The 25,802-nt window shown below is 41.4% G+C and overlaps 2 protein-coding genes across 2 annotated transcripts in view; both read right to left on the bottom strand.

Moving 5' to 3' along the window:
- LOC120942911 (uromodulin-like) overlaps positions 1–7,483 on the bottom strand; it is a gene marked incomplete at its 5' end in the record, with an annotated part of 28,104 nt that extends 20,621 nt beyond the window's left edge. The window contains 3 exons of the mRNA XM_040355863.1: positions 778–1,611; positions 5,033–5,047; positions 7,297–7,483. Of these exons, the coding sequence (XP_040211797.1) occupies positions 778–1,611; positions 5,033–5,047; positions 7,297–7,483 (1,036 nt within the window). The remainder of the gene's footprint in view (positions 1–777; positions 1,612–5,032; positions 5,048–7,296) is intronic.
- Positions 7,484–8,576: 1,093 nt separating this feature from the next.
- Positions 8,577–21,792, bottom strand: LOC120942828. Its single transcript, XM_040355754.1, has 6 exons — positions 21,585–21,792; positions 19,533–19,562; positions 17,424–17,567; positions 13,421–13,686; positions 10,846–10,971; positions 8,577–8,848 (listed from the first exon to the last, which is right to left on the bottom strand). Exons 1-6 carry the CDS (start codon positions 21,790–21,792, stop codon positions 8,636–8,638), a joined length of 987 nt encoding a protein of 328 aa, XP_040211688.1. The 3' UTR covers positions 8,577–8,635.
- Positions 21,793–25,802: the final 4,010 nt, after the last annotated feature.

The following is a 25,802-nucleotide window of genomic DNA, read 5'->3' as shown; positions in this document are numbered from 1 at the left end:
CATTACTGGAACCGCGTCCTGTGGTCTGATGAGACCAAGATAAACGTATTTGGTGTCAGATGGTGTCAGGCGTGTGTGGCGGCAACCAGGTGAGGAGTATAAGTGCATCAGGCATGGTGGTGGGAATGTCATAGTCTTGGGCTGTATGAGTGCTGCTGGCACAGGGGAGCTACAGATCATTGAGGGGACCATGAATGCCAACATGTACTGTGACATACTGAAGCAGAGCATGATCCCCTTCCTTCAGAGACTGGCCCGCAGGGCAGTATTCCAACATGATAATGACCCCAAACAAACCTCCAGGGCAACCACTGCCTTGCTAAAAAGCTGAGAGTAATGGCGATGGACTGGCCAAGCATGTCTCCAGACCTAAACCCTATTGAGCATCTGTGGGGGATCCTCAAACATAAGGTGGAGGAGCGCAAGGTCTCTAACATCCACCAGCTCTGTGATGTCGTCATGGAGGAGTGGAAGACCGGTGGCAACCTGTGAAGCTTTGGTGAACTCCATGCCCAAGATGGTTAAGGCAATGCTGAAAAATAATGATGGCCACACAAAATATTGACACTTTGGGCCCAATTTGGACATTTTCACTTAGGGGTGTCCTCACTTTTGTTGCCAGCGGTTTAGACATTAATGGCTGTGTGTTGACATAATAAAATATACAAAAATAAAATGTGAGGGGTACATTTACTTTTGTGAGATACTGTGTATACTGTATATATTGTTTTATAAATGAAGACAACATATTGAATTATGTTTAGTGTCAGTACTTACCTGTACAATAGGCAAAGTTGCAGCTTGGTGGACTCTGTAGCTTATACACATAAAATCCTCCCGGACACATTTTCACAGAAATATTAAAAGGATGTGTGCAGCATCCGTCGTAATAGTTGGAACAAGCTGTACGGTCCACAATGACATCACTGCCTGTAGGGTGGGAGCCGTTCATCCAAATAGGGGTAGTAGTCCCACAGCTGGATCGTGGTACGCAGTGCTCGGGGATTTGCTGGTCATATTCTCCTTTAAACCGAAACCAGCCAGACAGGCCATAGTCACAATGATACCAATTATACCAGTAATCCCCATAATTATAATTATATGTATTAGAAGTACTGCGCCAGGGGTCATTAAGTACGGTGTAGGTAGAGCAAGGGTCAGTACATGAATACGATCCAATGGACTTGATGCATTCTTTATTAGAGCCACACGGTGTTCCTTGTTGGCATTCATTGATCTCACAGTGTCTTCCATCTCCGTAATATCCGTAGGGACAAGCACATTCATAAGATCCATAATAATAATTTGTACAAATAGCTACTGGATCACAGTTATTGAGAGATCTGTCCGCACACTCATCAATATCAACACAGCCAAATTCTGCATTATATCCATATTCAGAGGAACAATTACAGGTGAAAGATCCGATCGTGTTCACACAGGAACCAGCACCATAAGTATTACAATTGTGGGTGTAATCGTTCTGACATTCATCTATATCATTACAAGATGTTCCATCTCCAGTAAACCCCTCTTTACATGTGCACTCCCCGTATCCTCCAAACTCCGAACACGTGGCATTCGGGTGACAGTCAGAATCTGAACAATTTCCTAAAAAGAGAAAGATTTTTTTCCTTAGTATATCCTTAGTATTTTCCTTAGTATATCCTTAGTATTTTCCTTAGTATATCCTTAGTATTTTCCTTAGTATATCCTTAGTATTTTCCTTAGTATATCTTTAGTATTTTTCTTAGTATATCTTTAGTATTTTCCTAAGTATATCTTTAGTATTTTTCTTAGCATATCCTTAGTATTTTCCTTAGTATATCCTTAGTATTTTCCTTAGTATATCCTTAATATTTTTCTTAGTATATCCCTACTTTTTTTCTTAGTATATCCCTAGTATTTTCCTTAGTATATCCTTAGTATATCTTTAGCATTTTCCTTAGTATATCTTTAGTATTTTTCTTAGTATACCTTTAGTATTTTTCTTAGTATATCCTTAGTATTTTCCTTAGTATATCTTTAGTATTTTCCTAATTATATCTTTAGTATTTTCCTTAGTATATCTTTAGTATTTTCCTTAGTATATCCTTAGTATTTTCCTTAGTATATCCTTAGTATTTTCCTTAGTATATCCTTAGTATTTTTCTTAGTATATCCTTAGTATTTTCCTTAGTATATCCTTAGTATTTTCCTTAGTATATCCTTAGTATTTTTCTTAGTATATCCTTAGTATTTTCCTTAGTATATCCTTAGTATTTTTCTTAGTAAATCCTTAGTATTTTCCTTAGTATATCCTTAGTATTTTCCTTAGTATATCCTTAATATTTTTCTTAGTATATCCCTACTTTTTTTCTTAGTATATCCCTAGTATTTTCCTTAGTATATCCTTAGTATATCTTTAGCATTTTCCTTAGTATATCTTTAGTATTTTTCTTAGTATACCTTTAGTATTTTTCTTAGTATATCCTTAGTATTTTCCTTAGTATATCTTTAGTATTTTCCTAATTATATCTTTAGTATTTTCCTTAGTATATCTTTAGTATTTTCCTTAGTATATCCTTAGTATTTTCCTTAGTATATCCTTAGTATTTTCCTTAGTATATCCTTAGTATTTTTCTTAGTATATCCTTAGTATTTTCCTTAGTATATCCTTAGTATTTTTCTTAGTAAATCCTTAGTATTTTCCTTAGTATATCTTTAGTATTTTCCTTAGTATATCTTTAGTATTTTCCTTAGTATATCTTTAGTATTTTCCTTAGTATATCTTTAGTATTTTCCTTAGTATATCCTTATTATTTTCCTTAGTATATCTTTAGTATTTTCCTAAGTATATCTTTAGTATTTTCCAAAGTATATCTTTAGTATTTTTCTTAGTATATCTTTAGTATTTTTCTTAGTATATCCTTAATATTTTCCTTAGTATATCCCTAGTATTTTCCTTAGTATATCTTTAGTATTTTTCTTAGTATATCCTTAATATTTTCCTTAGTATATCCCTAGTATTTTCCTTAGTGTATCCTTAGTATTTTCCTTAGTATATCCTTTGTATTTTCCTTAGTATATCTTTAGTATTTTTCTGAGTATATCCTTTAGTATTTTCCTTAGTATATCTTTAGTACTTTTCTCAGTATATCCTTAATATTTTCCTTAGTATATCCTTAGTATTTTCCTAAGTATATCCCTAGTATTTTCCTTAGTATAACCTTAGTATTTTCCTAAGTATATCTTTAGTATTTTCCTTAGTATAACCTTAGTATTTTCCTTAGTATATCCTTAGTATTTTCCTTAGTATATCCTTAGTACCTTATTTTCCTAAGTATATCCTTAGTATTTTCCTAAGTATATCCTTAGTATTTTCCTTAGTATATCTTTAGTATTTTCCTTAGTATATCTTTAGTATTTTCCTTAGTATATCCCTAATATTTTCCTTAGTATATCCTTAGTATTTTCCTCAGTATATCTTTAGTATTTTCCTTATTATATCCTTAGTATTTTCCTTATTATATCCTTAGTATTTTCCTAAGTATATCCTTAGTATTTTCCTAAGTATATCCTTAGTATTTTCCTTAGTATATCCTTAGTATTTTCCTTAGTATATCCTTAGTATTTTCCTTATTATATCCTTAGTATTTTCCTAAGTATATCCTTAGTATTTTCCTTAGTATATTCTTAGTATTTTCCTTAGTATATCCTTAGTATTTTCCTTAGTATATTCTTAGTATTTCCTTAGTATTTTCCTTAGTATTTTCCTTAGTATATCCTTAGTATTTTCCTAAGTATATCCTTAGTATTTTCCTTAGTATATCTTTAGTATTTTCCTTATTATATCCTTAGTATTTTCCTTATTATATCCTTAGTATTTTCCTAAGTATATCCTTAGTATTTTCCTAAGTATATCCTTAGTATTTTCCTTAGTATATCCTTAGTATTTTCCTTAGTATATCCTTAGTATTTTCCTTATTATATCCTTAGTATTTTCCTAAGTATATCCTTAGTATTTTCCTTAGTATATTCTTAGTATTTTCCTTAGTATATCCTTAGTATTTTCCTTAGTATATTCTTAGTATTTCCTTAGTATTTTCCTTAGTATTTTCCTTAGTATATCTTTAGTATTTTCCTTAGTATATCCTTAGTATTTTCCTTAGTATATTCTTAGTATTTTTCTTAGTATATCCTTAGTATATCCTTAGTATATTATGTATCACAGCACCAGATAAGAAGAGTAATAGGAGGACATAGGGTCAGAATGGGAGTCATGGGATCGGTGTGGTAACAAAAAGAGATCAGGTCCCTCAATGTTTTGGGACCCATTCACAAATATAACTCCTGTACCTACAACAATCCTCACAGAAACAATTGGGGGCATTTATCAATTGTGTACCACAGCCAGGCAAGCCACAGACAGGAGCATTGGGGCAGATCTGATGCACACTGTATGGTCATGCAGGAACCTCAGTAGCTTCTGGTAGAAAATCTTTCAAATTATTTCAGAAATAACAAGGACCGTGACTTCATCTAAACCTCCACTAACCATCTTCACCCCTTGACACCTACAGTACGCAGATATGCGGCCTCACTGGGCTGAGCTTTTTTCGGTGGGGCCATCTGTCTTTGTGCTGGGAGAATGCCACATGGCGCACTCCCAGCACAGAGACCGGGGTCTCACCGAGAGCGCCAGGTCCCATGCTAACGACCGGGACCCCGAAAACCCTTATTCTAAGTCACCTGATCGCTGTGATCAGCCACTGTGAATCCCATCCCCGTGTTTCTCTCTCTGTGAATAGTTAGGAAAGATACATTGTATCTCTCTCTCTCCTTGCAGAGAGAAAAAAAGTATAAAAAAGAAAATAAAAGAAAATAATAATAATAAAACATAAAAGCAGAAGTTTTGTTCTGTAAATCTCGGGGGCGGTGACCATATTGAATGTCATCTATAGACCGGTGATCTCTACACATAACAGGAAAATAATAGAAGTGTAATATTTACATATAAAGAAGCCACAAAACTATCATACGTTGGGCTTACCTGGTTTATCCAACTCTACAAAAAATAAAAAATAAAAGAGAACATTAGATTGTGTTCCTCGGCATGTATCTCTTGCAATTAGCAAGTCATCATACCAGATAAAGTGACATTTTGTGACAACAATAATTATAAAGTATCATTTACACTCTGCCAACAATACATTGTTTACATTCCACTCTACATAACACTGTACTATGTGTTGTTAGCATTGCATTCATACAGGATTGAGGTTTGTGCTTTAACCACTTAACCCCCGGACCATATTGCTGGTCAAAGATCAGAGCACTCGCTTTAACTGACAATTTAACTGACAATTGCGCGATTGTGCGACGTGGCTCCCAAACAAAATTGACGTCCTTTTTTTCCCACAAATAGAGCTTTCTTTTGGTGGTATTTGATCACCTCTGCGGTTTTTAGTTTTTGCGCTATAAACAAAAATAGAGCGACAATTTTGAAAAAAAATTATATTTTTTACTTTTTGCTATAATAAATATCCCCCAAAAATAAATAAAAAAAAACGATTTTTTTTCCTCAGTTTAGGCCGTTAAGGCCGAAAATCGCAATAAACGTTTATTGATTGGCTTGCGCAAAAGTTATAGCGTTTACAAAATAGAGGATAGTTTTATGGCATTTTTATTAATATTTTTTTTTTACTAGTAATGCGTTTTTTTACTAGATCAGCGTTTTTTTTTCGGTACTGCGACATTATGGCGGACACTTCGGACACTTTTGACACATTTTTGGGACCATTGGCATTTTTATAGCGATCAGTGCTATAAAAATGCATTGGATTACTATAAAAATGCCACTGGCAGGGAAGGGGTTAAAGCGGGCGTTCACCCATAAATGCTGTTTTTTGCTCTTTTACCCTTAGATTGATGCTCATTTAGTCTAGGGGAATCGGCTAGTTGTTTTAAAATCCGAGCATTACTTACCGTTGTAGAGGGCGATCTTCTCCGCCACTTCCGGGTATGGGTCTTCAGGACTGGGCGTTCCTTCTTGATTGATAGGCTTCCGACAGGCTTCCGACAGGCTTTCGAAAGGCTTCCGACGGTCGCATCCATCGCGTCACAAGTAGCCGAAAGAAGCCGAACGTCGGTGCGGCTCTATACTGCGCCTGCGCACCGACGTTCGGCTACTTTCGGAAAATCGTGACGCGATGGATGCGACCGTCGCAAGCCTGTCGGAAGACTGTCAATCAAGAAGGAACGCCCAGTCCCGCAGCCCATGCCCGGAAGTGGTGGAGAAGATCGACCTCTACAACGGTAAGTAATGCTCGGATTTTAAAACAACTAGCCGATTCCCCTAGACTAAATGAGCATCAATCTACGGGTAAAAACAGCATTTTACCGGTGAACCTCCGCTTTAAGTATGTTCCCTGGGTGTGTTCTAACTGTAGGGGGTGGTGGCCTCACTAGGGGAAATCACTGATCGCTGTTCATACATTGTATGGACAGACGGCCAGGCATTTCTCCCCTGACAGGACTGGGAGCTGTGTGTTTACTTTCCTACAAGGGGAAGGAAAAAAACAGGGCAAAATCGTGGGTGCGCGGTATACGCCGATACCCGCTTTCCCGCGCCGAGTTTTGAATACTGAATAGTACACTCGGGTATAGTCGGGCAGTCTCGGCTCCTTCCGCGCTCACGTCCTGGACGTACAGGACGTCAGCGCGAGAGTTGCCGAGCCTGCCCGACAATACACGAGTGTACTGCGCTCTGTATATGTCGGTGCAGTATTCAAACTCGGCGTGGGAAACGAGCGGGGAGGACACGAGGACGCCGCAGAAGGACACCGGGCCCGACGAAGAGGACACCCAAAGCCGCAGACGGACGCCGGACCAGACGAAGAGGACCCCCGAAGCCGCAGAAGGACGCCGGACACGACGAAGAGGACACTCGAAGCCGCAGACGGACGCCGGACCCGACAAGGCCGCCGATGGACGCTGCGCAAGACACCAAAACTGTAAGTACAAAAAAAACTTTTTTTCCACAGGATTCGGGGCAACTTTAGGGGTGCGCGGTATACGCGTGAGCGCGTTATACCGCGATAAATACAGTATGTCACGTTTTTTTATACCAATATTTCTCATTCACATATTGGCTGTCATTGTATAACATACCAATATTTCTTAATCGTATATTGGCTCTTTTGGTTCACTGATCTGAATTTAACATGATCCAAATAATGAGAATGACTCTATTAGACAAGTGATAGGAGAGAACCTGTCAGAATTATTCATATACAGAGACATGGTAGAACTTACCAGTGAATCCCAATATCTGAAGAGAAAGTGACGTATTCCCCTGAGCACTCAGAATCCAGGACCCCGCAGCCGGACTTTTTACCAAATGGGAAATTGGAATAGCATGGTCATAGTGGTAATTGTAATCGTAATAGTAATAATAGTAGTAATAGTAGTAATTGTAGTAATAATAGGGATTTTTTTCAAATGTAAATGCATTTCCTAAAATAATAAAAGATAAATAAATAGATACAATTTAAATACAGGAAACTGATCTGACACAAACGTCACAACATTAAAGTCCATCAACAAAGGACTGGATCCACGGCCACTAATGCATTAAATGTGTTCACATCTCAATTTTCTGTGAAGAAAATAATTTCCTTATACTAAGTTTCGGTTTGACCTTTTAAATAATGGGAAACCCGCTGACACTCAGCACACTCTGGGGTAGATTCATGTAGGAGATACGACGGCGTATCTCCAGATACGCCGTCGTATCTCTGAGTGTGCGGCGTCGTATCTATGCGCCTGATTCTTAGAATCAGTTACGCATAGATTTGACTAAGATCCGACCGGCATAAGTCTCTTACGCCGTCGTATCTTAGTTGCAATTTTAGGCTGGCCGCTAAGTGGCGCTTCCGTATATTTACACATTGAATATGCAAATTAGGTAGATACGCCGATTCCGAAACGTACGTTTGCCCGGCGCATTTTTTTACGTCGTTTACGTTAGGCTTTTTCCGGCGTATAGTTACCCCTGCTATATGAGGGGTATCCTATGTTAAGTATGGACGTCGTTCCCGCGTTGAGTTTTGAAAATTTTACGTCGTTTGCGTAAGTCGTTCGCGAATAGGGCTGGACGTAATTTACGTTCACGTCGAAAGCAATGACGATTTGCGGTGGAATTTCGAGCATGTGCACTGGGATTTTTTCACGAACGGAGCATTATTATTATTATTATTATTATACAGGATTTATATAGCGCCAACAGTTTGCGCAGCGCTTTACATCAGGGAAGACAGTACAGTCACAATACAATCAATACAGGAGGGATCAGAGGGCCCTGCTCGTTAGAGCTTACAATCTAGAAAGCATGCGCCGTTCGTAAAATACGTCAATTGCGTGGGGCCGCCGTAACATAGGGCGCAAGTTATTTCTGAATACGGAACTTGCTCCCTAAATTACGGCGGCATAACGTATCAGAGATACGTTACGCCCACACAATACCCGCACTGCCTGAATCTAGCCCACAGTGTGTAATTCTGGCAGTAAGGATTCATTTTAATTTTATTGTAGAAATTGTGTTTTATCTTCTTGCATTTGTTGGAAATGATGTAGTCTATACATTCAGACAATCTTACTGTAAATCTACAGACATGAACTTACCATTCGGATCAGTAAATCTAAGAGTGAATTTCTCATCTCCTATGATCAGTAAATATGATAAGGAAGTTGGAACATTAAACAAACCAGTATATTTATCGGTATATGTGACATTTACGTTGATGTTCAGGATGGGCACAGATGAATTTAGAGGTTTAGACAACAATAATTCCAATGAGCGATATAACTGCCAAAAATAGGAGAGAAATAAAATATAAATAAAATATAACTGCCAAAAATAAGAGTTAAATAAAACATTATTTAAAAAACACATAACATTTATAAAGGAATACATTTATGGGCACCAATCCTTTGCTATCCTCCCATTTGTTTCCTATACAAACCCAGTCTATCTATCTATCTATTTATCTATCTATCTATCTATCTATCTATCTATCTATCTATCTATCTATCTATCTATCTACCTATCTATCGAAAAGATACCATTCAGTTATGATAATTGGTGCCTTGTCCTACAAGGATTTGTCTAGTGGTCACTATTGAGATGACTCTGGATCAGCCCAGACCTTAGATCTCCATATACTGACCTGGGAACCACCAAGGCCTGCTGGGTTGGGCATTCCTATAGTCTTGAGGTTGTGTAATATTAATAAGATATAAATCCCACAATTCAGCTCTATGAGACATTCACAGAACTTTGAGGGATTTAGCAAACTTTGAGATTATATAGATACAAACATATCAGTTCAGATGGCGTTGTTGGCCCAATATAAATTGGGTCAACAATTAGATGGAGAGGGTTGTTGGTGGTTCTCCCACCCAGTCTCCTTCCTTTATCTTTTGTGTGCATCACCCCCCCTCCCTATGCCCCTTCCCTCCCTTGTCCCCTATTAGCAAAGTCCTTGTAAACGGGGGCTGTGGGGCTGGGAACTGGGTAGGATAGCAGTCCCCTATTCTCAAGCCTTCCATGACCTGCTGATCAGCCTGATTACAAGCACTTTTAAAGTTCCTTCTCTTTCACATTAGTTATTACATAGTTATCCTGAAAACAGTTCTGAATAGGTAGATTGCTATTAATAAAAGTGATTGATTCATTATTCACTCTTTAAGGCCCCGTACACATGACCGAACATGTCCACTGAAACTGGCCCGCGGACCAGTTTCCGCGGACATGTCCGACCGTGTGTAGGGCCTAGCGGACATTTTTACGGCCTAGCGGACAGGTTTCCAGCGGACAAAAGTTTCTTAGCATGCTAAGAAACTTGTCCGCTGGAAACATGTCCGTCGGACATGTCCGATGGTTAATACGACTCATCGGACATGTCCGCTGGTTATGACGTATAACCAGCGGCCCGAAATTGATTCGACGCATGCGTGGAAGTATTGAACTTCCGTGTCAGAGAACGTCGGTGTCTTCTACGTCACCGCGTTCTCTGTCCGCGGGGAATTTGGTCTGATGGTGTGTACACACATCAGACCAAAAGCTCCCAGCAGACATGTCCGATGAAAACGGTCCGCGGACAATTTCATCGGACATGTCTGCTCGTGTGTACAAGGCCTAAGAGGTCTCTTTAAGTTTTATATCATGAGTATTAGATGGAATTGTTGTCTTTTAATGCACATTGCTGTGTATTTCTCTTCACCCACCTACATGATATGATGGACTTGGAACTGGCAATTTTTGTTTCCATTTTGAGCGCCACATTAATAATTATTTTATCTTTTATGAGAATTCTAATAGATCATAGATTCTTTAGAAGAGTCCAATATTATGGGGAGCCCTCCCGAATTACTACCAAAGCATTCAAGCTCCGGTGGGGTGTTCTTTATTATTGGCTCTTGGATCCCTCCAGCTGTTCACCTGTGTTACCAGAGCAGCTGGAGGGATCCAAGAGCCAATAACAAAGAGCACCCCACCGGAGCTTGATCCCTCCAGCAGATATGTTTGGCCCTCCTTTTCTTTCTTATTAGCCCAGATGGGCATTTTTAATTTGACACATTTGGTTTCCATTGATTTGAATGGGGTTCAGGTTGAGGTTTAGCATCTGAACTTCTTTAAAGTTCACTGAACTCCTGCTGAACTGAACCTATGGCAGTTCAGATCATTGTGAATTATAACTTCAAATATATACAGTATAATTGAAAGTGAGCCCCATACATAAAGTGCCCACCATCAAAATATTTCTGCTTTCACTTAAACTAGGATTCCTATATGATTCTTACCTTATAATTATCAGTAATATACATAGGAATCACTTCTCCGTAACTAAGAGATGAAATATCATTAAGTACATCACGCTGGGAAGCACTCAGTATACAATTCCACCATGGGTACAACAGAAAATAAACCTGTAAAGAAAAATAAAATGTTTACCTATGGTTTAGAGATACAGCCATGGCCAAAAATATTGGCACCCCTGAATTTCTGTCAGATAATGCCCCACTTCACCCAGAAAATTGTTGCAATTACAAATGTGTAGGCATTTTCATGTTTATTTCTTGTGTTGAGAAACAAAAAGTCAAATCTGACACATTACATGCAAAACTCCAAAAATAGACTAGACACAATTATTGTCACCTAAATTGTAAGAAATAATTGCATTCCAAGTTTGTGATGCTCCTGTAATTTGTAATTACCATATTTTCTCTCTATAAAACGGTGCTGACCCTAAGACGCACCTAGATTTTAGAGGAGGAAAACAAGAAAAATATATATTTTGAACCAAATGGTGTACTAAAATATTTACCATGAAATGCAGCCTGACCTGTGCCATCGCATGGGGTAACAGTAAAAAGAATTTAAGTAAACATCAACCAATCAGAAAAAGTAGGAAAAAAAATATTAATCCCACCCCCAGACTGGTAGGATGTCACAAATCCCACCAAAACAGCTCAAATAATCCAAATTCATCAGCACAAATTCACAGAGTTAAGAGAAAACATATCTATCAAATGAAGGGAATAGTAAAATGACATGCTGTTTAGTGCCTTTATAGTACCTTTCTATTATCAAAATGGCGTGGTCCCCAATCATCGTGGGGACGGACCAGCTGTCAGGGAGCATCTGTTCTAGATCGGCGCCAGTGCAGGGATTGGAAGCTGTGGGTGTTGATCGTGGCAGCAATCGCAGGCCGCGCTTCCACAATGCAGCGCCGGTATCCAAGGCAACCAGGAACGCTGTAGTGTCGGGGGGCGCTGTGGCGTGAACGACGTGTGACGATAGACGTCATTGCTAGGATGCTAGACTTACAACATCCACCGTCGGCCGCACATGCGCGTTGTGCCGGCGGTAGCCGAGTCACGAGGGACGCTGCTGGGCTGGGCAGTGGCTTGGCGATTGCCAGAGGTGGCGGGGGTGTTGCCAGAGGCGGCGGGGGGGGCGGTGCCTCATGTACATTCGGATCATAAGACGCAGGGACATTTTTACCATATTTTTGGGGGAAAAAAGTGCGTCTTATGGTCTGAAAAATACGGTAAACTCTCCTGTATCAATTATCAGGTGCTGACTATATAGAAATCACACCGGCAACCAGTTAAAGTGGTGGAAAATGTACTTAACCTTTCTATTGTGTGTCTCTGTGTGAGATAAGAAACAGCAGCAAAAAATTCTCTGAGAATTTGAGAACAAAAATTGTGGAAAAGATGTGGACGAAAGAGAAAAAATGATCAAATATTGCAACGTAGGACTGTTTGAATGGCTGCTGAAGAACCTCAATCAACCAGACAAACTCAAGCTGACCTTCAGGTACAGGGTTCACCTGTGTCCGCTCGCACTATACATCACTATCTGAATGAAAATCTGGTAGGAGACCCCGGAGGACACAACTGCTGACACAGAAACATAAAAAAGCCAAAAGTTACCTGAGAAAGCCAAAATCCTTTTTTAGGAATGTGTTTTGAACAGATAAAACAAAATGAAAGCTTTTTGGTAAAGCTCATTATTCTACTGTTTTCAGAAAAAGAAATGTGGCCTTTAAAGAAAATAATACAGTCCCTACAGTCACACATGGTGGAGGTTCACTGATGTTTTTGGGGTTTTATTTGCTGCTTAAGGAACATTCTTGACCGTGTTCATGGCATTATGAAATCTGAAGATTACCAAAGAATTCTGCTTTTGCTACCATGTACTTCATGTAAAGTCCCACCCTTCTCGCTCTTTTTCTCTTGAATGAATTCTGGGGTGTAATGTAGGGCCTAGGGTCACAAAGTTGGGTCTCCGTCAGAGGTCATGGGACTTGCAGCAGGACAATGACCCAAAGGACACGTCAAAAAGCACCCAGAAATGGTTTAAGAACAAAGCGCTGGAGAGTACTGAACTGGCCATCAATGAGTCCAGATCTAAATCCCATAAAGCACCTTTGGAGAGATCTCAAAACAGCAGTTGGGAAAATAAACTCTTCAAATCTGAGAGATCTGGAGCAGTCGGCAAAAGAAGAGTGGTCCAAAATTCCAGTAGACCGGTGTAGGAAACTCATTGTTGGTTACAGGAAGCCATTGATTTCATATATTATTTCCAAGGGGTGTGCTACCAGATATTAAACTAAGGGTGCCAATAATTTTGTCCAGTCCATTTTGGGATTTTTGTGTGGAATGTGTCAGATTTGGCTTTTTGTTTCTCCACCTTTTTGTGTCATACCGATACAAACAAAAGAAATAAACATGAGAATGTATATACATTTATAATTGTAACAATTTTCTGGGTGAAGTGGGGCATTATCTGACAGAAATGCAGGGGTGCCAATATTTTTGGCCATGCCTGTACATAGATGATGTATGACTTTACATGGAAGATTCTTACTTGGGACTTCTTTTCCTCCAGCAATGTATGAACATCAGACAGGAGCTGAGGGTCGTTGTAATCTGTCATGGAGCCAACTGTATAAACCCAAATGATGGACTCAGCGGGGGAAATCTCCAGAGCTCTCTTCACCCCATAGAGGAGGGACTGATTGCAGTTTATTAGATGGTCATCGTAATTATCATAAGCAGAAGTGTCATTCCCATAGTTTCCTGTTATGCTTTGTAAGAAATCACTCGTGTCATTGGTGATAGTTTCATTGGTTTCTGAAAAAAAATGTAGAAGTTGACTGCTCAAAATAAAGGTATAAACATTAATAGTAGTATAATAAATAGTAAGAGAACAAAACCACCCATCAAAGTCTTGATATCCTCAGCTTCTCAGCTTAGCAATGTAGTTTGTTAATATCAGTTCTGCCAGAAGCGGCTCTCGGCTTTGTGAGGCCTTAAGCAAAACTTAGACACGGGGGCCCCACCATGCCCGTAATGGGTAAAACATTTTTAACCAAATAAAAATGGCTGCAGAAAGTTGCATGGATCTATTGATTGAGCAGAGGCAAATTAGTTGGCTGCGAGGCCACTGTTAGTGTGAGGCATTAGGCGACCGCCTAATTTGACTAATTAAAGAGCCGCCTCTGAGTTCTGCTCATAAAAAAAATTCACATGCAGATCCCAAATTATACCCAATTTCAGACTAGATCACTTCTCCATGACTGCTAAATATTGATAGTGATTTGAGGAAGGAATTTTTTTCCCCCCTGCTGTAGAAAACTGGATCATGCTTTGCTGGGGATTTTCGCCTTTCTCTGGGTCAACTGTGGGTGAAGGATTAGGTACGCGATTGTATGATTTTTTTTATTTTTATTGGTTGAACTGGATGGACTTGTGTCTTTTTTTCAACCTGACTAACTATGTAATTTGTATGTAACTATGCAACCTTGAAGCATTTTTTAACCCCCCCCCCAAAAAAAAAAAATGGATCCTGTTCCTTTAAAGAATGTTATATGACACAGTGCTTGTCCTGTGTCATTTGGCCCCCCTGTAACACCTAAAAAACCTGGCTGATCCTGACAGTTTCTTCCCACTCCTCTGTAAACTGACCACGGTGTATCATGGCTGCTGAGCCCAGACACATCAGTTCACATTCCTCCGTCATCAGCAGCCTGATATCTGCTCTCCTCTCTGCTCCTGTGTCCTCCTTCCCCCTCCCCTCTCTGCCTCTCTGCTAGTGACAGTACTGCCCCTCCCCCTCCTGCTGCTCGAATAACACTAACCTGTATACACCATTAGCATACCTCCCAGCATTTTGATATAGGAATGAGGGACACCTATCAGCAAATGTATGTAGGAATAGAACATACCCCCTGTCACGCTTCTTTAACTGAGAATTATACAAACAATTATTAGTTAAAACCACAAGTACTTTCTTTTAACCACTACTATTCCTTTATATTGGCTTTTGAAGTGTACAAAAGCAACAATTTCGAATTTGGATGAAAGGTTTAGCGCCGGGAAATACTTTTTGAAAGATAAAAAGTGCATTTTATATACATCTAAATGGATCAGACCAAAATGCGGGACAGATGAGGAGGAATGAGGGACAGAGGCACTTTGTTTCACATCAGGGACAGTCCCTCGAAATCAGGGACAGTTGGGACGTATGCATCAGCATTGCCTCCTATTGTAGAACCCCATTTGTGTGAGATTTGTAAAAATAAATGCTTCAAATACCTAATTTCACAGCTGAGATTGCAATCACATGACTGGCCAGCTCTCCCCTCCTCTCCTCCTCCCCTACAGACTGACTCTCAGCCCCGCCCACTGCATCTCTGCAATGAAAGGAGAGAGCTGGCCAGTCATGTGATTGCAATCCTGGCTGTGAATTTAGGTATTTGCAGCATTTATTTTTATAAATCACACGCAGAGGGGGACACTACAATAGGAGGCAGTGCTGATTGTGTATACAGGTTAGAGTGGCTTAACAACCACTTTAAAACAGAGAATGACCTTTGAAAAACATTTTACATTTACAACCACTTTAAATAACTTTGCTCAGTAGTCCCCAGGTTTCACTTAACGAATAGTTCAGACAGTGTGTTAGTTCTATGTCTATAATCTACTGTATTTGCAGAAAAGCTGACGTGAGTTCATTATTTTTAAGATTACAATAAAGTTTTTAGGGTCCCAGCAATGTCCTGAATACTCATTTCTATATCCTTCTGTAGAAAATCACCATACTTTCATATATGTTTGGGAAGTGGTGTGATTTCGTAACCCCCTCCCAGCTATCACATCAGAGAGTCCATCAGAGGCTGAGTGAGATATCAGGCGAGGAAGGACATAGACATCCCACTGATCATTGTATGTACTGTAGAGTGAAGAATGTCCAACAGTTCAGGTGCATGAAGTAAGGAAATGTGAAAAAATTCAGGAAAGGAGAGTAAAAAATGTGAGAGTCAGTTCAAGAACAGAAAGTGAAAGCCTGAACATTGGTGCTGGTGTCTTGTCGATCTAGTTCCCCTATCGAGATAGTTCCCTGCTTGACTGCGCAGGCGCAGACGAAGCCCACGGAAATCTCCGAAGCTCAGGTGGCATCCAGGCTCATTCCTTGGAGGATGTTAAAAAAAGAGCCAGAAGGCCGAGCGAGCGCAGCGAGCTGTCTGAGCGAAGCAAGGACGTGAGGCCGACTGGCCACTTACAGCAAATTCCACATCGCCCTGGACCTCTTGCTACAGCTGCTCAGGTTCGGTCATTTCCGTTGGCACAGATTGCGCCTGCGCAGTCAAGATGGGAACCATATCGATAGGAGGAACCATATCGTCAGATCACTGGGATGGAGGGGAAGAGATGAGCATCAGTGCAGTGCCAGAGAGTGAAGAAGAACATGTCAGGTGGAAAACAGATGGATATTTTGTGAAATTCCCCTCAATGGTCAGGTTGATTGCACTTATAGAAATATATTAAACAAAAAATTGCGCTAACCCAAAACAAAATTAATATAGTGACAATATTGAACCAGAAGTCTGCAGTAAACAGTGTGAATACACATAGAATACAAAAGAAAGAAAAAAACTGTGCCAACACAAAAATCAGCTAGCACTCATGCTAGATGAATAGAAACATAAATAAACATGTAAGTCAATCATGTGAAAAAATGTTGCAAGAAATAAAAAATAAAAAATATATATAATAAAGAATCTTGTAGTTGTCAACATCTCAGACGAACAGCACCACAGTGAACGTTTAAACCATCCGTGAGAACCGCCACCACATGGAAAGCCTCTTACCAGATTGATAAGTAAAAACAGCCTCAAAGAGATATGGTCTCTGTCAGTGGATTAAACACAGGGTCTGGGAGCCACAGGATCAATCGTCCAATATGGGATCACTACCTCCTTTGCAAAGATGGTCCGTGGATCACAGATGACAAAAACGGACTATAGCGTAATACCGTTTGGTAACGTTTAAGTAAAAAAGGTTGTACTTACAAGCACAAATTCATTAAAAGCATGTAAAAGATGCTGGCCAGCACTAGAAGAGCCCTTCCTCCTTCACATCGAACGTGGTGACCTCACTTTACGCCGTCCCAGACGCGTTTCGTAGTGATCCCTCGTTGGACGATTGATCCTGTAGCTTCCGGACCCTGTGTTTAATCCACTGACAGAGACCATATCTCTTTGAGGCTGTGTTTACTTATTAATCTGGTAAGAGGCTTTCCATGTGGTGGCGGTTCTCACAGATGGTTGAAACGTTCACTGTGGTGCTGTTTGTCTCAGATGTTGACACCTACAAGATTCTTTATTATATATATTTTTTATTTTTTATTTCTTGGGACATTTTTTCACATGATTGACTTACATGTTTATTTATGTTTCTATTCATCTAGCATGATTGCTAGCTGACTCATAGAAAGATACCAATGAAATCATTTCTACAAAATGAAACATTGCTTAGAAATTAAAATGTTAAAATTAACCAAGTAAAGTATTGATTTTTGTACTTACCTGCATAGTCCAGGATTACTGTAGTGTATTGTCGTGTGACGCAGGGGAATCTGTTTGATACATGATTCAGAACGTTCTCCAAGAAGTATGAATAACCACAATACATCATAAATGCATCCATCAGTACAGTAAGGGAGGTCCCCTCTGTAATACAAATCAGATAAAACAATGTTCTATTCATATTTTATTAAAGACATTTGTTATGTCATGTTGGAGCTTTGCATCAGATCAGGTTGGCGATGACATGTTCTTTTTTAGAGACAGTTCTGCAGTAGAGACGTTGATCAGATCTGTCAATTTATATATAAAATGATCTTCCTATTGGCTGACTGTACTCCGGTGCTAAATCTGCCATTTCAAATTTCCCCATTTTCAAGTCTAATAAGCAAAGGTTTGGTAAAAAGGGGCAGGGGAGGTGGGGGCACTGTCTTTTGTACCAATGACAACATGTTTGGACATATATCAATGCAAAAAAGGTTTTTGTCTGGCACAGTGGTCATGGGGTGTGGGGGGACTTATTGGAACCTGGAAGCTCCAGTCATGTACCTGGTATGTTATTGGTCTTCAAGTGGTTGTACCAGGATGATATGCAGCTGAAGGCATCACCCTGGTACTGTTTTTTGGAGCTGGTGGTTGGCTCTCTTGTAATAGCAACTGGAGTGGCTAATTAGTTACAGTAGATTGCTATTACAAGCAGCGGGAGGGGATGTCCTTCCGGGGCTTGCTCAGGTCCAAGTTACCAGCCACTGCATCCAGGGGCCGCCATCAGGGGGTACAGGCATTACACCTGTAAGGGGCCCAAATGTTCTCAGGGGCCCGGCCGACCCCCCTTCTCAGCTAGTGGCTCAGAGGAGAGGAGAAAACTTTCATTTCGGCAGCTCCCCTCCCCCTCTCATGTCGCGGCTGGAGAGAGGAGAGAAAACACTTTCACTTTCAGTGAAGATGACAGTCATTTTTGGCAACCCCAGCCCCCCCCCCCCCCATCCCCCCGGGTTCTCAACTCATGGCAGCATCTCCCCCGTTCTCAACTCTCGGCACCCCTCAGTTCTCAATTTGCGGCAGTTCTTCTGTCTGTAACTCCACACAGTAATGCAAGGCTTTCTCCCTGGTGTGGAGAAAGCCTCTTGAGGGGGGGAGGGGCAAGCAGGCAAGTCAGGACACTCTCTACTTTGCAGATAGAGAAAGGAGCTGTGTGTTAGTGGGCACCCTGACACTCCTGCTCGCCCGCTCCCCCCTCAAGAGGCTTTCTCCACACCAGGGAGAAAGACTTGCATTACTGTGTGGAGTTACAGACAGAAGAACAGGAAGTGAGGATTTCTCAGAAGAAATAAGGACATTTAAAAGCAAAATGGAAGAATGAGGTAAGTGAAGGAGGACTGCACTAAGGTAAAGGAAGATATTTAGGGAATTTTTTTATAACCGTTACAACCCCTTTAAGTTGTTATAGATAAGGGGTCCACAAATATCCAGCCCCTAGGTGAATAGGTAAAATCACAATGATGAACATCGAATTACAGCTCCACCGTTAATAAACTAAGAGGCAGGGCCATCCGTTGACATCACTGGGTCACCCTTCTCCTTATGACATCATCAACTGGGGTATGCTATGTACCTCATAATCATTCACATGGGGGGGCAGGATCAGGTGCCTCCCTTGTTAATGAGGGCTTCCAGATGACTCTTCCAGATAAGACTATGCCTGAAGATTCCACAACCACCATGCAAGGGTTGTGGGGAAGAGGCTCTTGTCCACATCAACATGGGGACAAGGTACTTTGGTGGGGAGTCCCTCCTCCCCCAAAGCACCCCACCATGTTGAGGGCATATGGCCTGGTATGGTTTGGGGGTGCTTGCTTATCCTCCCTTTCCTGGTCTGAATGCTCAGATAAGGGATTTTGAGGGGCCCACGCCATTTAAAAAAGAATTTCCTTGGGTTTCCCCTTAAAATCCATACCAGACACAAAGGGCCTGGTAAGGTTTGGGCGTGACCCCCACCCTCTTTTTAGTTTTTAAATGCTGACAATACTTCTGTTCAAATTCTGCTGTCAGCAGGGAAACCTGGATTTTTTTTTCAGGGTGGAGCTCCGCTTTAATCACTTGGTGACTTACCTCTCTGTGTACAGTGGTGGTCATCAGTACCTGAAGAAAAGAAAACAATAACATATCAGATCCACACAAAGTTTTCTTTACAAAAAGGAGCAACAACTTTACCTGTTCTGTTTGCTTAAAGTCCACTCCCCCTCCCATCATGGTAAGTGCATATATAATATATACATTATAGGAGTATATACTGTATATAGTATATATAGATAGATAACTTTTTCCTTCTCTGGTATGTTTTTTTAAACAAGTTACACAGTGAAAATGGAAGCGATATGAATATGTTGAGATGTAGGCTCTGTATAAGGGTTGTGTCAATTCAGCCCTGGTAACTTTCATGCACAGTAAGCAGGTGTAGGCTCAATGTACCCGGGTTCAGCTCATGGGACGTTTGGCCAACATATGACAATAATGCTGAATTCAGACCCCATTTAGGTCAGTCAATGTAAAATCTATGTACATTTGGAAGATCAATTAGCGCTAGTATTGGCAGCAATTTTTATTGTGACTTCAACATTATGGCGGACACATCGGACACTTTTGACACATTTTTGGGACCATTGTCATTTTTACTGCGATCAGTGCTATAAAAATGCACTGATTACTGTGAAAATGACACTGGCTGTGAAGGGGTTAACCACTAGGTGGCGCTGAAAGGGGTTAGGTGTGTCCTAGGGAGTGACTATAACTGTTAGGGGGCGTGGGACACATCACTGACCGCTGCTTCCGATGAGAGGGGGCATATGATCACTAGATGTCACTAGGCAGAACAGGGAGATGCTTGTTTGCACTGGCCTCTCCCCGTTCTGCAGCTCTGTGACCCGATCACGGGAAACTGGCGGACATTGGCGGGAATTTCAAAGTGATGTAAATATACGTTACTTTGCCCAGCTGTTGCCATTCTTCCGACGTATATGTACAGAAGACGGTCCGTAACCGGTTAAGGACACATGTGTGTAAGCCTTTAATTTGTCTGTCTCTGTACCTTATCGATTTTGAGTCATTGTGGTTTATTTAAGGTTGTGGTGATACTATCTCCATCATGGGCTTGAGCTTCCCCATTTTCCTTTAGTATACACAGAGATGAAGAAGGTATTTTATTATCATTATTATTATTACCGTATTTATCGGCGTATACTGCGAACTTTTTTCCCCTTAAAATCAGGGGGAAATCGTGGGTGCGCGATATACGCCGATCCCCGCTTCCCGCGCTGTGTTTGAACGCCGTCGCCGACATATACCGAGCGCAGTACACTCGGGTACACTCGGCCAGGCTCGGCTTCCCTCGTGGTCAAGCCCTGTGCCGCCTCCTAGCCTTTATGCGAGAGGAGCCGAGTGTGGCCGAGCGTGCCCGAGTGTACTGCGCTCGGTATTTGTCGGCGGTGCCGTTCAAACACAGCGCGGGAAGTGGGGATCGACTCAAAAACAGCGCGGGAGAAGCGGGGAGGACACCACCAAGGCCGCAGATGGATGCCGGACCGGACAAGGATGCCGATGGACGCCAGGCAAGACACCGAAGAGGGGCATTCAAACTGTAAGTATTTTCTTTTTTTCCTGAAATTTCCCTTCCAGGTTAGGGGTGCGCGCTATATGCCGGGGCGCGCTATATGAAGATAAATACGGTATATAGGATTTATAAAGCACCAACAGTTTGCTCAGCACTTTACAACATCGTTTTGTAGAATTGCCTTTGTTTTGGACCCAGTCCACAACTATAAGCAATCTTGTAAGACAACTGAATGCTCAGACTTTATTTTTAACTATTAATATATTTAAATACATTTGTAGGGTTAGTTTATGTGTTTTCATACATAATATGTTATTGTATTAAGTTTTATGGCAAACATACAAATGATAAATAAAGGGGGGTGGTGATGCCCCTTTCACATGTTCTAAGTGCAGGATCTACACCTCCCTTGTTGGGTCTGTAGATGTTTTAATGAGAAATGGACCTAGGTTCTCAATATGGTGTCGGCTCTCCACCATCAGTCACTATACCATAGACCAGTCCTAACCCTCCCACCCAGGTCTACCCACATCAGATGACCAGAATCTACTCACCAGCCGTCCCATGAGGAGCACCCAGCAGGACCAGGAAGAGAAGAAAAACCCAACTTCTCATTGTAGAATCTCCTTTCCGCATCGATCTTTCATCAACACAAACTTCTCCCAACAATGGTTTGTTCACAAGTACGATGTCAGCTTTGTTGCCGTGCTTATACAATGTTTCTTCACGGAAGAGAAAAACATAAAATGCCTCTTGGTACATTCCTTATCATATTTAAAATGTAACTTCCTCATAGTTTGCTATATTTTAAAATTAAAATTTTTAATTGTTACCGCCCAAAGCATTTTTACCAAAATACCTGAACACTCCTTGAGACTTTGAGGTAAATTAGTTAAATATTTCCAGCAAACAACCTTTTCTTTTTTATCAGAAAACCTTTTTGTGCAGTTAATAAACAGGAATCTCCACTCTGTGCCTCACTGTGCCCATGCCTCACTGTGCCCATGCCTCACTGTGTCCATGGCTAGATTGACCTTTAACATGGGAGTCTATGGAAGGGGTGCCTCAGACAACAAACTTTGCACACTTGTAGAGGAGAAATGGAGCTACATGTGTGCCAAGTTCCGGGTCCAGAGGACCTACGACCAGACAACAAACTTCACACACTTAGGAAGGGTGGGGCTATATGTATGGCAAGTTTGGGGTCCAGGGGAATCCGGGAGATCAGGTGCAAAAAGGTGACTCGGCTTATATTCGAGTATATACGGTAAGCTCTTCAATACATTATTAATATAACACCAGATAGTTATTGTAAAATAAATGATGAGTAGCCTGGATATCCACAGATTACACAGCCCAAAAAATTCTTGGTGATTTTTAGACCTGCCCATGAGGTTATTTGGGGTGCTGATTCAGAAAATTGCATTGAATCAACTCTAGTTTCTTAGCCTCCCTGGCCAGCAGAATATAACGCTCACTATTATATTATATTCTGCTGGCAGCTATAGATCAAAGCTCAATCGTTCTCCTGGCTCAACTGGCCGAGATTTGAGCCATCTATGGCCGGCTTTAGTGTATTACACTGTTCTTTTAGTTTTTAATGTGTTTCTTTCATGTTACAAGGAGAATAAATAAAGCAGTACAATAAAATTTCTTGATGGGCGACCAGAGTGAAGAGTCATATGAGGCATTATCTAAAAAACTAGAGCTGATAAGGAGGTGTCATCCTGGAACCAGGCGGTCATACATGCCAAGGAACAGGTCTAACAGGTCTAACATTTGAGGCACCAAAATGTGTGTTGGCCATTTGTCAGATGTCTGTGATACGTTCCCCAGGGAGTCTAAGCCACACCCTGCCTCTTCAAGCTGGAACCAGTTTGTGGCCCCCAGGTATGCACAGCCATGGAGACCACTCACATGTACAGATAATTTTTAATGATTTAGTATTAATTATTTACCCCTTCCCCCCCTTTTCCCCCCTCTCCCCCTTTACCCTCCCCTCCCCTTCATTCCCTTCCTTTCCACCCTGCATTGTATCTACGTACTGGGCACCCCTAATCAAGTGTATGCATTATATTTAGAGATCAATGCACCATCCCCCATGTCCGTTGCGGGGGGATAATAACCTGGGCAGCTTGGCTCCGCGTCTCCATCGCTACACATTGGGTAAACCTTTAACTGTTATGTATTATTTACTTTTATTGCTGAATTGCATTACATGTATTTTATTATTTTTATTGCATTATTGTCTCTTAGATTGGTTCTCCTGAAGAAGCGGGTCCCCCCCGCGAAACTAGTCGAGAATCCGACCAATCTTTTTATGTACATTATTGTTAAATGCGACATTTTAATTATAAATAAATATAATTTTGTATCTTTTATTGTTTACTTTGACTTATCGGTACCGAGATAGCCCACACATCTATTGGGCGGGTTTGTTCTGGGTTTAGCCTCAGCAACTATTCCCCCATCCCCACCCTCCCCCTTTACTTGTTCATCAATACCCGGATGATGGTACGTTATTATCCTTACTATAATTTCCTACATGAGGCCATACTCCCACTTTGTTTAGATTTAGTATTGGCACTATGGACACAAATGATATAATACAGTGGAACCTCGGATTATGAGCATAATCCTTTCCAGGAGAATGCTCGTAATCCAAAGTATTTTCATATCAAAGCGAGTTTCCCCATTGAAGTCGATGGAAACAAAAATAATTTGTTCCGCATTGACTTCAATGGCATGCAATACCGAATGCGGCCAGAGGCAAGGGGGTGCCGGAGAGCCTCGGAAATGGCCGGAAAGGCCAGAGGACAGTTTGGCTGAACTCGGCAAACCACGGAAAGACTCCATTCCCGAGCCTTTCCGAGGTCAGCCGAGCTGTCCTCGGCCTTACCGTGCATTTTTAAACAATGCCGATTGGCTGCGATTGGTGACATTCCTCTGCGGCGCCCCCCCACCTCAGGCCAAACGCAGTACCGCACAACACTTTGGCCTAAATCCTGCTCGTTTTGCGAGACAACACTTGCAAACTGAGTTAGGATATTTTAAAATACAGTTGCTTGTATTGCGAAACGCTCGTTAACCGCGTTACTCGCAATCCAAGGTTCCACTGTATTTTAATGAGTGTGGGAAATAATCTGCAATTCATTTTATTCACATATAGGGCCAGATTCTCGTAGAATGGCTTAACGTATCCGATTTACATTACGCCCCTGAAAGTTTTTCAGGCAAGTGCTTTATTCACAAAGCACTTGCCTATGAAGTTGCGGCGGCGTAGCATAAATCACGCGGCAGAATTCAAATTCGGCGGGTAGGGGTCGTGTGTCATTTAAATGAAGCGCATCCCCGCGCCGAACGAACTGCGCATGCACCGTCCGTAAAATATCCCAGTGTGCATTGCTCCAAATGACGTTGCAAGGACGTCATTGGTTTCGACGTGAACGTAAATTACGTCCAGCCGCATTCACGGACGAGTTACGCAAACAACGTAAAATTTTCAAATTGCGACGCGGGAATGACGGCCATACTTAACATTGGATACGCCACCTAGAGGGCATGTTTATCTTTACGCGGTGTATCTCTTATGCCGGGTACAGACGAGAGGATTGATCCGCGGATACGGTCCGCCGGACCGTATCCACGGATAAATCCTCTCGAGGATTTCCCCGGATTTGGATCCAATGGAGTGTACTCACCATCGGATCGAAATCCGTGCCGAAATCCCTTCGCAATGACGTGTCGCGCCGTCGCCGCGTTGATGCGCGACGCTGTCATATAAGGATACCCACGCATGCGTCGAATCATTACGACGCATGCGAGGGAGGGAATCGGACGGATCGATCCGGTGAGTCTGTACAGACCACCGGATCGATCCGCTGAAGCCGATTCCAGCGGATAGATTTCTTAGCATGCTAAGAAATTTTTATCTGCTGGAAATCGGTCGGGCAGAAAAAAATCAGCGGAAAAAGATCAGCTGGGATGTACACACCAGCGGATCTATCCTCTGGAACTGATCCGCAGATCAATTCCAGCGGATAGATCCTCTCGTGTGTACGGGGCCTTACGGAAACAGCGTATCTTTACTGCGACGGGCAAGCGTACATTCGTGAATCGGCGTATCTACTTATTTGCATATTCTATGCAGAACTCAATGGAAGCGCCACCTAGCGGCCAGCGTAAATATTGCACCCTAAGATACGACGGCGCAGGCCGTCGTATCTTAGGTAGGTTTAAGTGTATCTCAGTTTGAGCATACACTTAAACATACGGCGGGCTTAGATTCCGAGTTACGTCGGCGTATCTACTGATACGCCGGCGTAACTCTTTGTGAATCCGGCCCATAGTGTTTCTCACACGTGATGCAGTAACGTCAGAATGCCACCTCCCAACGTTTCGTCTCTATTGGGACCAAGTCACCGCATCACGTGTCAAGACCCGGAAAAGACGGGCACACGCTTCTGACAGCCGGCCGGCTAATGTGTTTTATGCTTGAATACCACTTGATTGATGTAAGTGCGCATTCTTTTTATCTATTAAACATCTGAGAGATTTTACACTATGCAAGTCTCCCTTCTTTCTTTTGCATATATTTGAGTGCTGATATCCTTTGGTGACCACGATCCTGGTGAAGACTCGGTTGCTTTATCTACCCTGATGGATGTTCCCATTACATTCTGATTGTGAATGAGGGCTGCATTCATATGTCTCTGCTGTGTTTGATCTCTTTGAGATCTCAGGCTCTGGTAAGGGTCAGTGTTTGATGGTGG

This window comes from Rana temporaria, chromosome 6 (genome assembly GCF_905171775.1).
Source record: "Rana temporaria chromosome 6, aRanTem1.1, whole genome shotgun sequence".
Lineage (NCBI taxonomy): Eukaryota > Metazoa > Chordata > Amphibia > Anura > Ranidae > Rana > Rana temporaria.
Note: the sequence above shows the minus strand (reverse complement) of the source record. Positions and strands in the feature narration are given on the sequence as shown.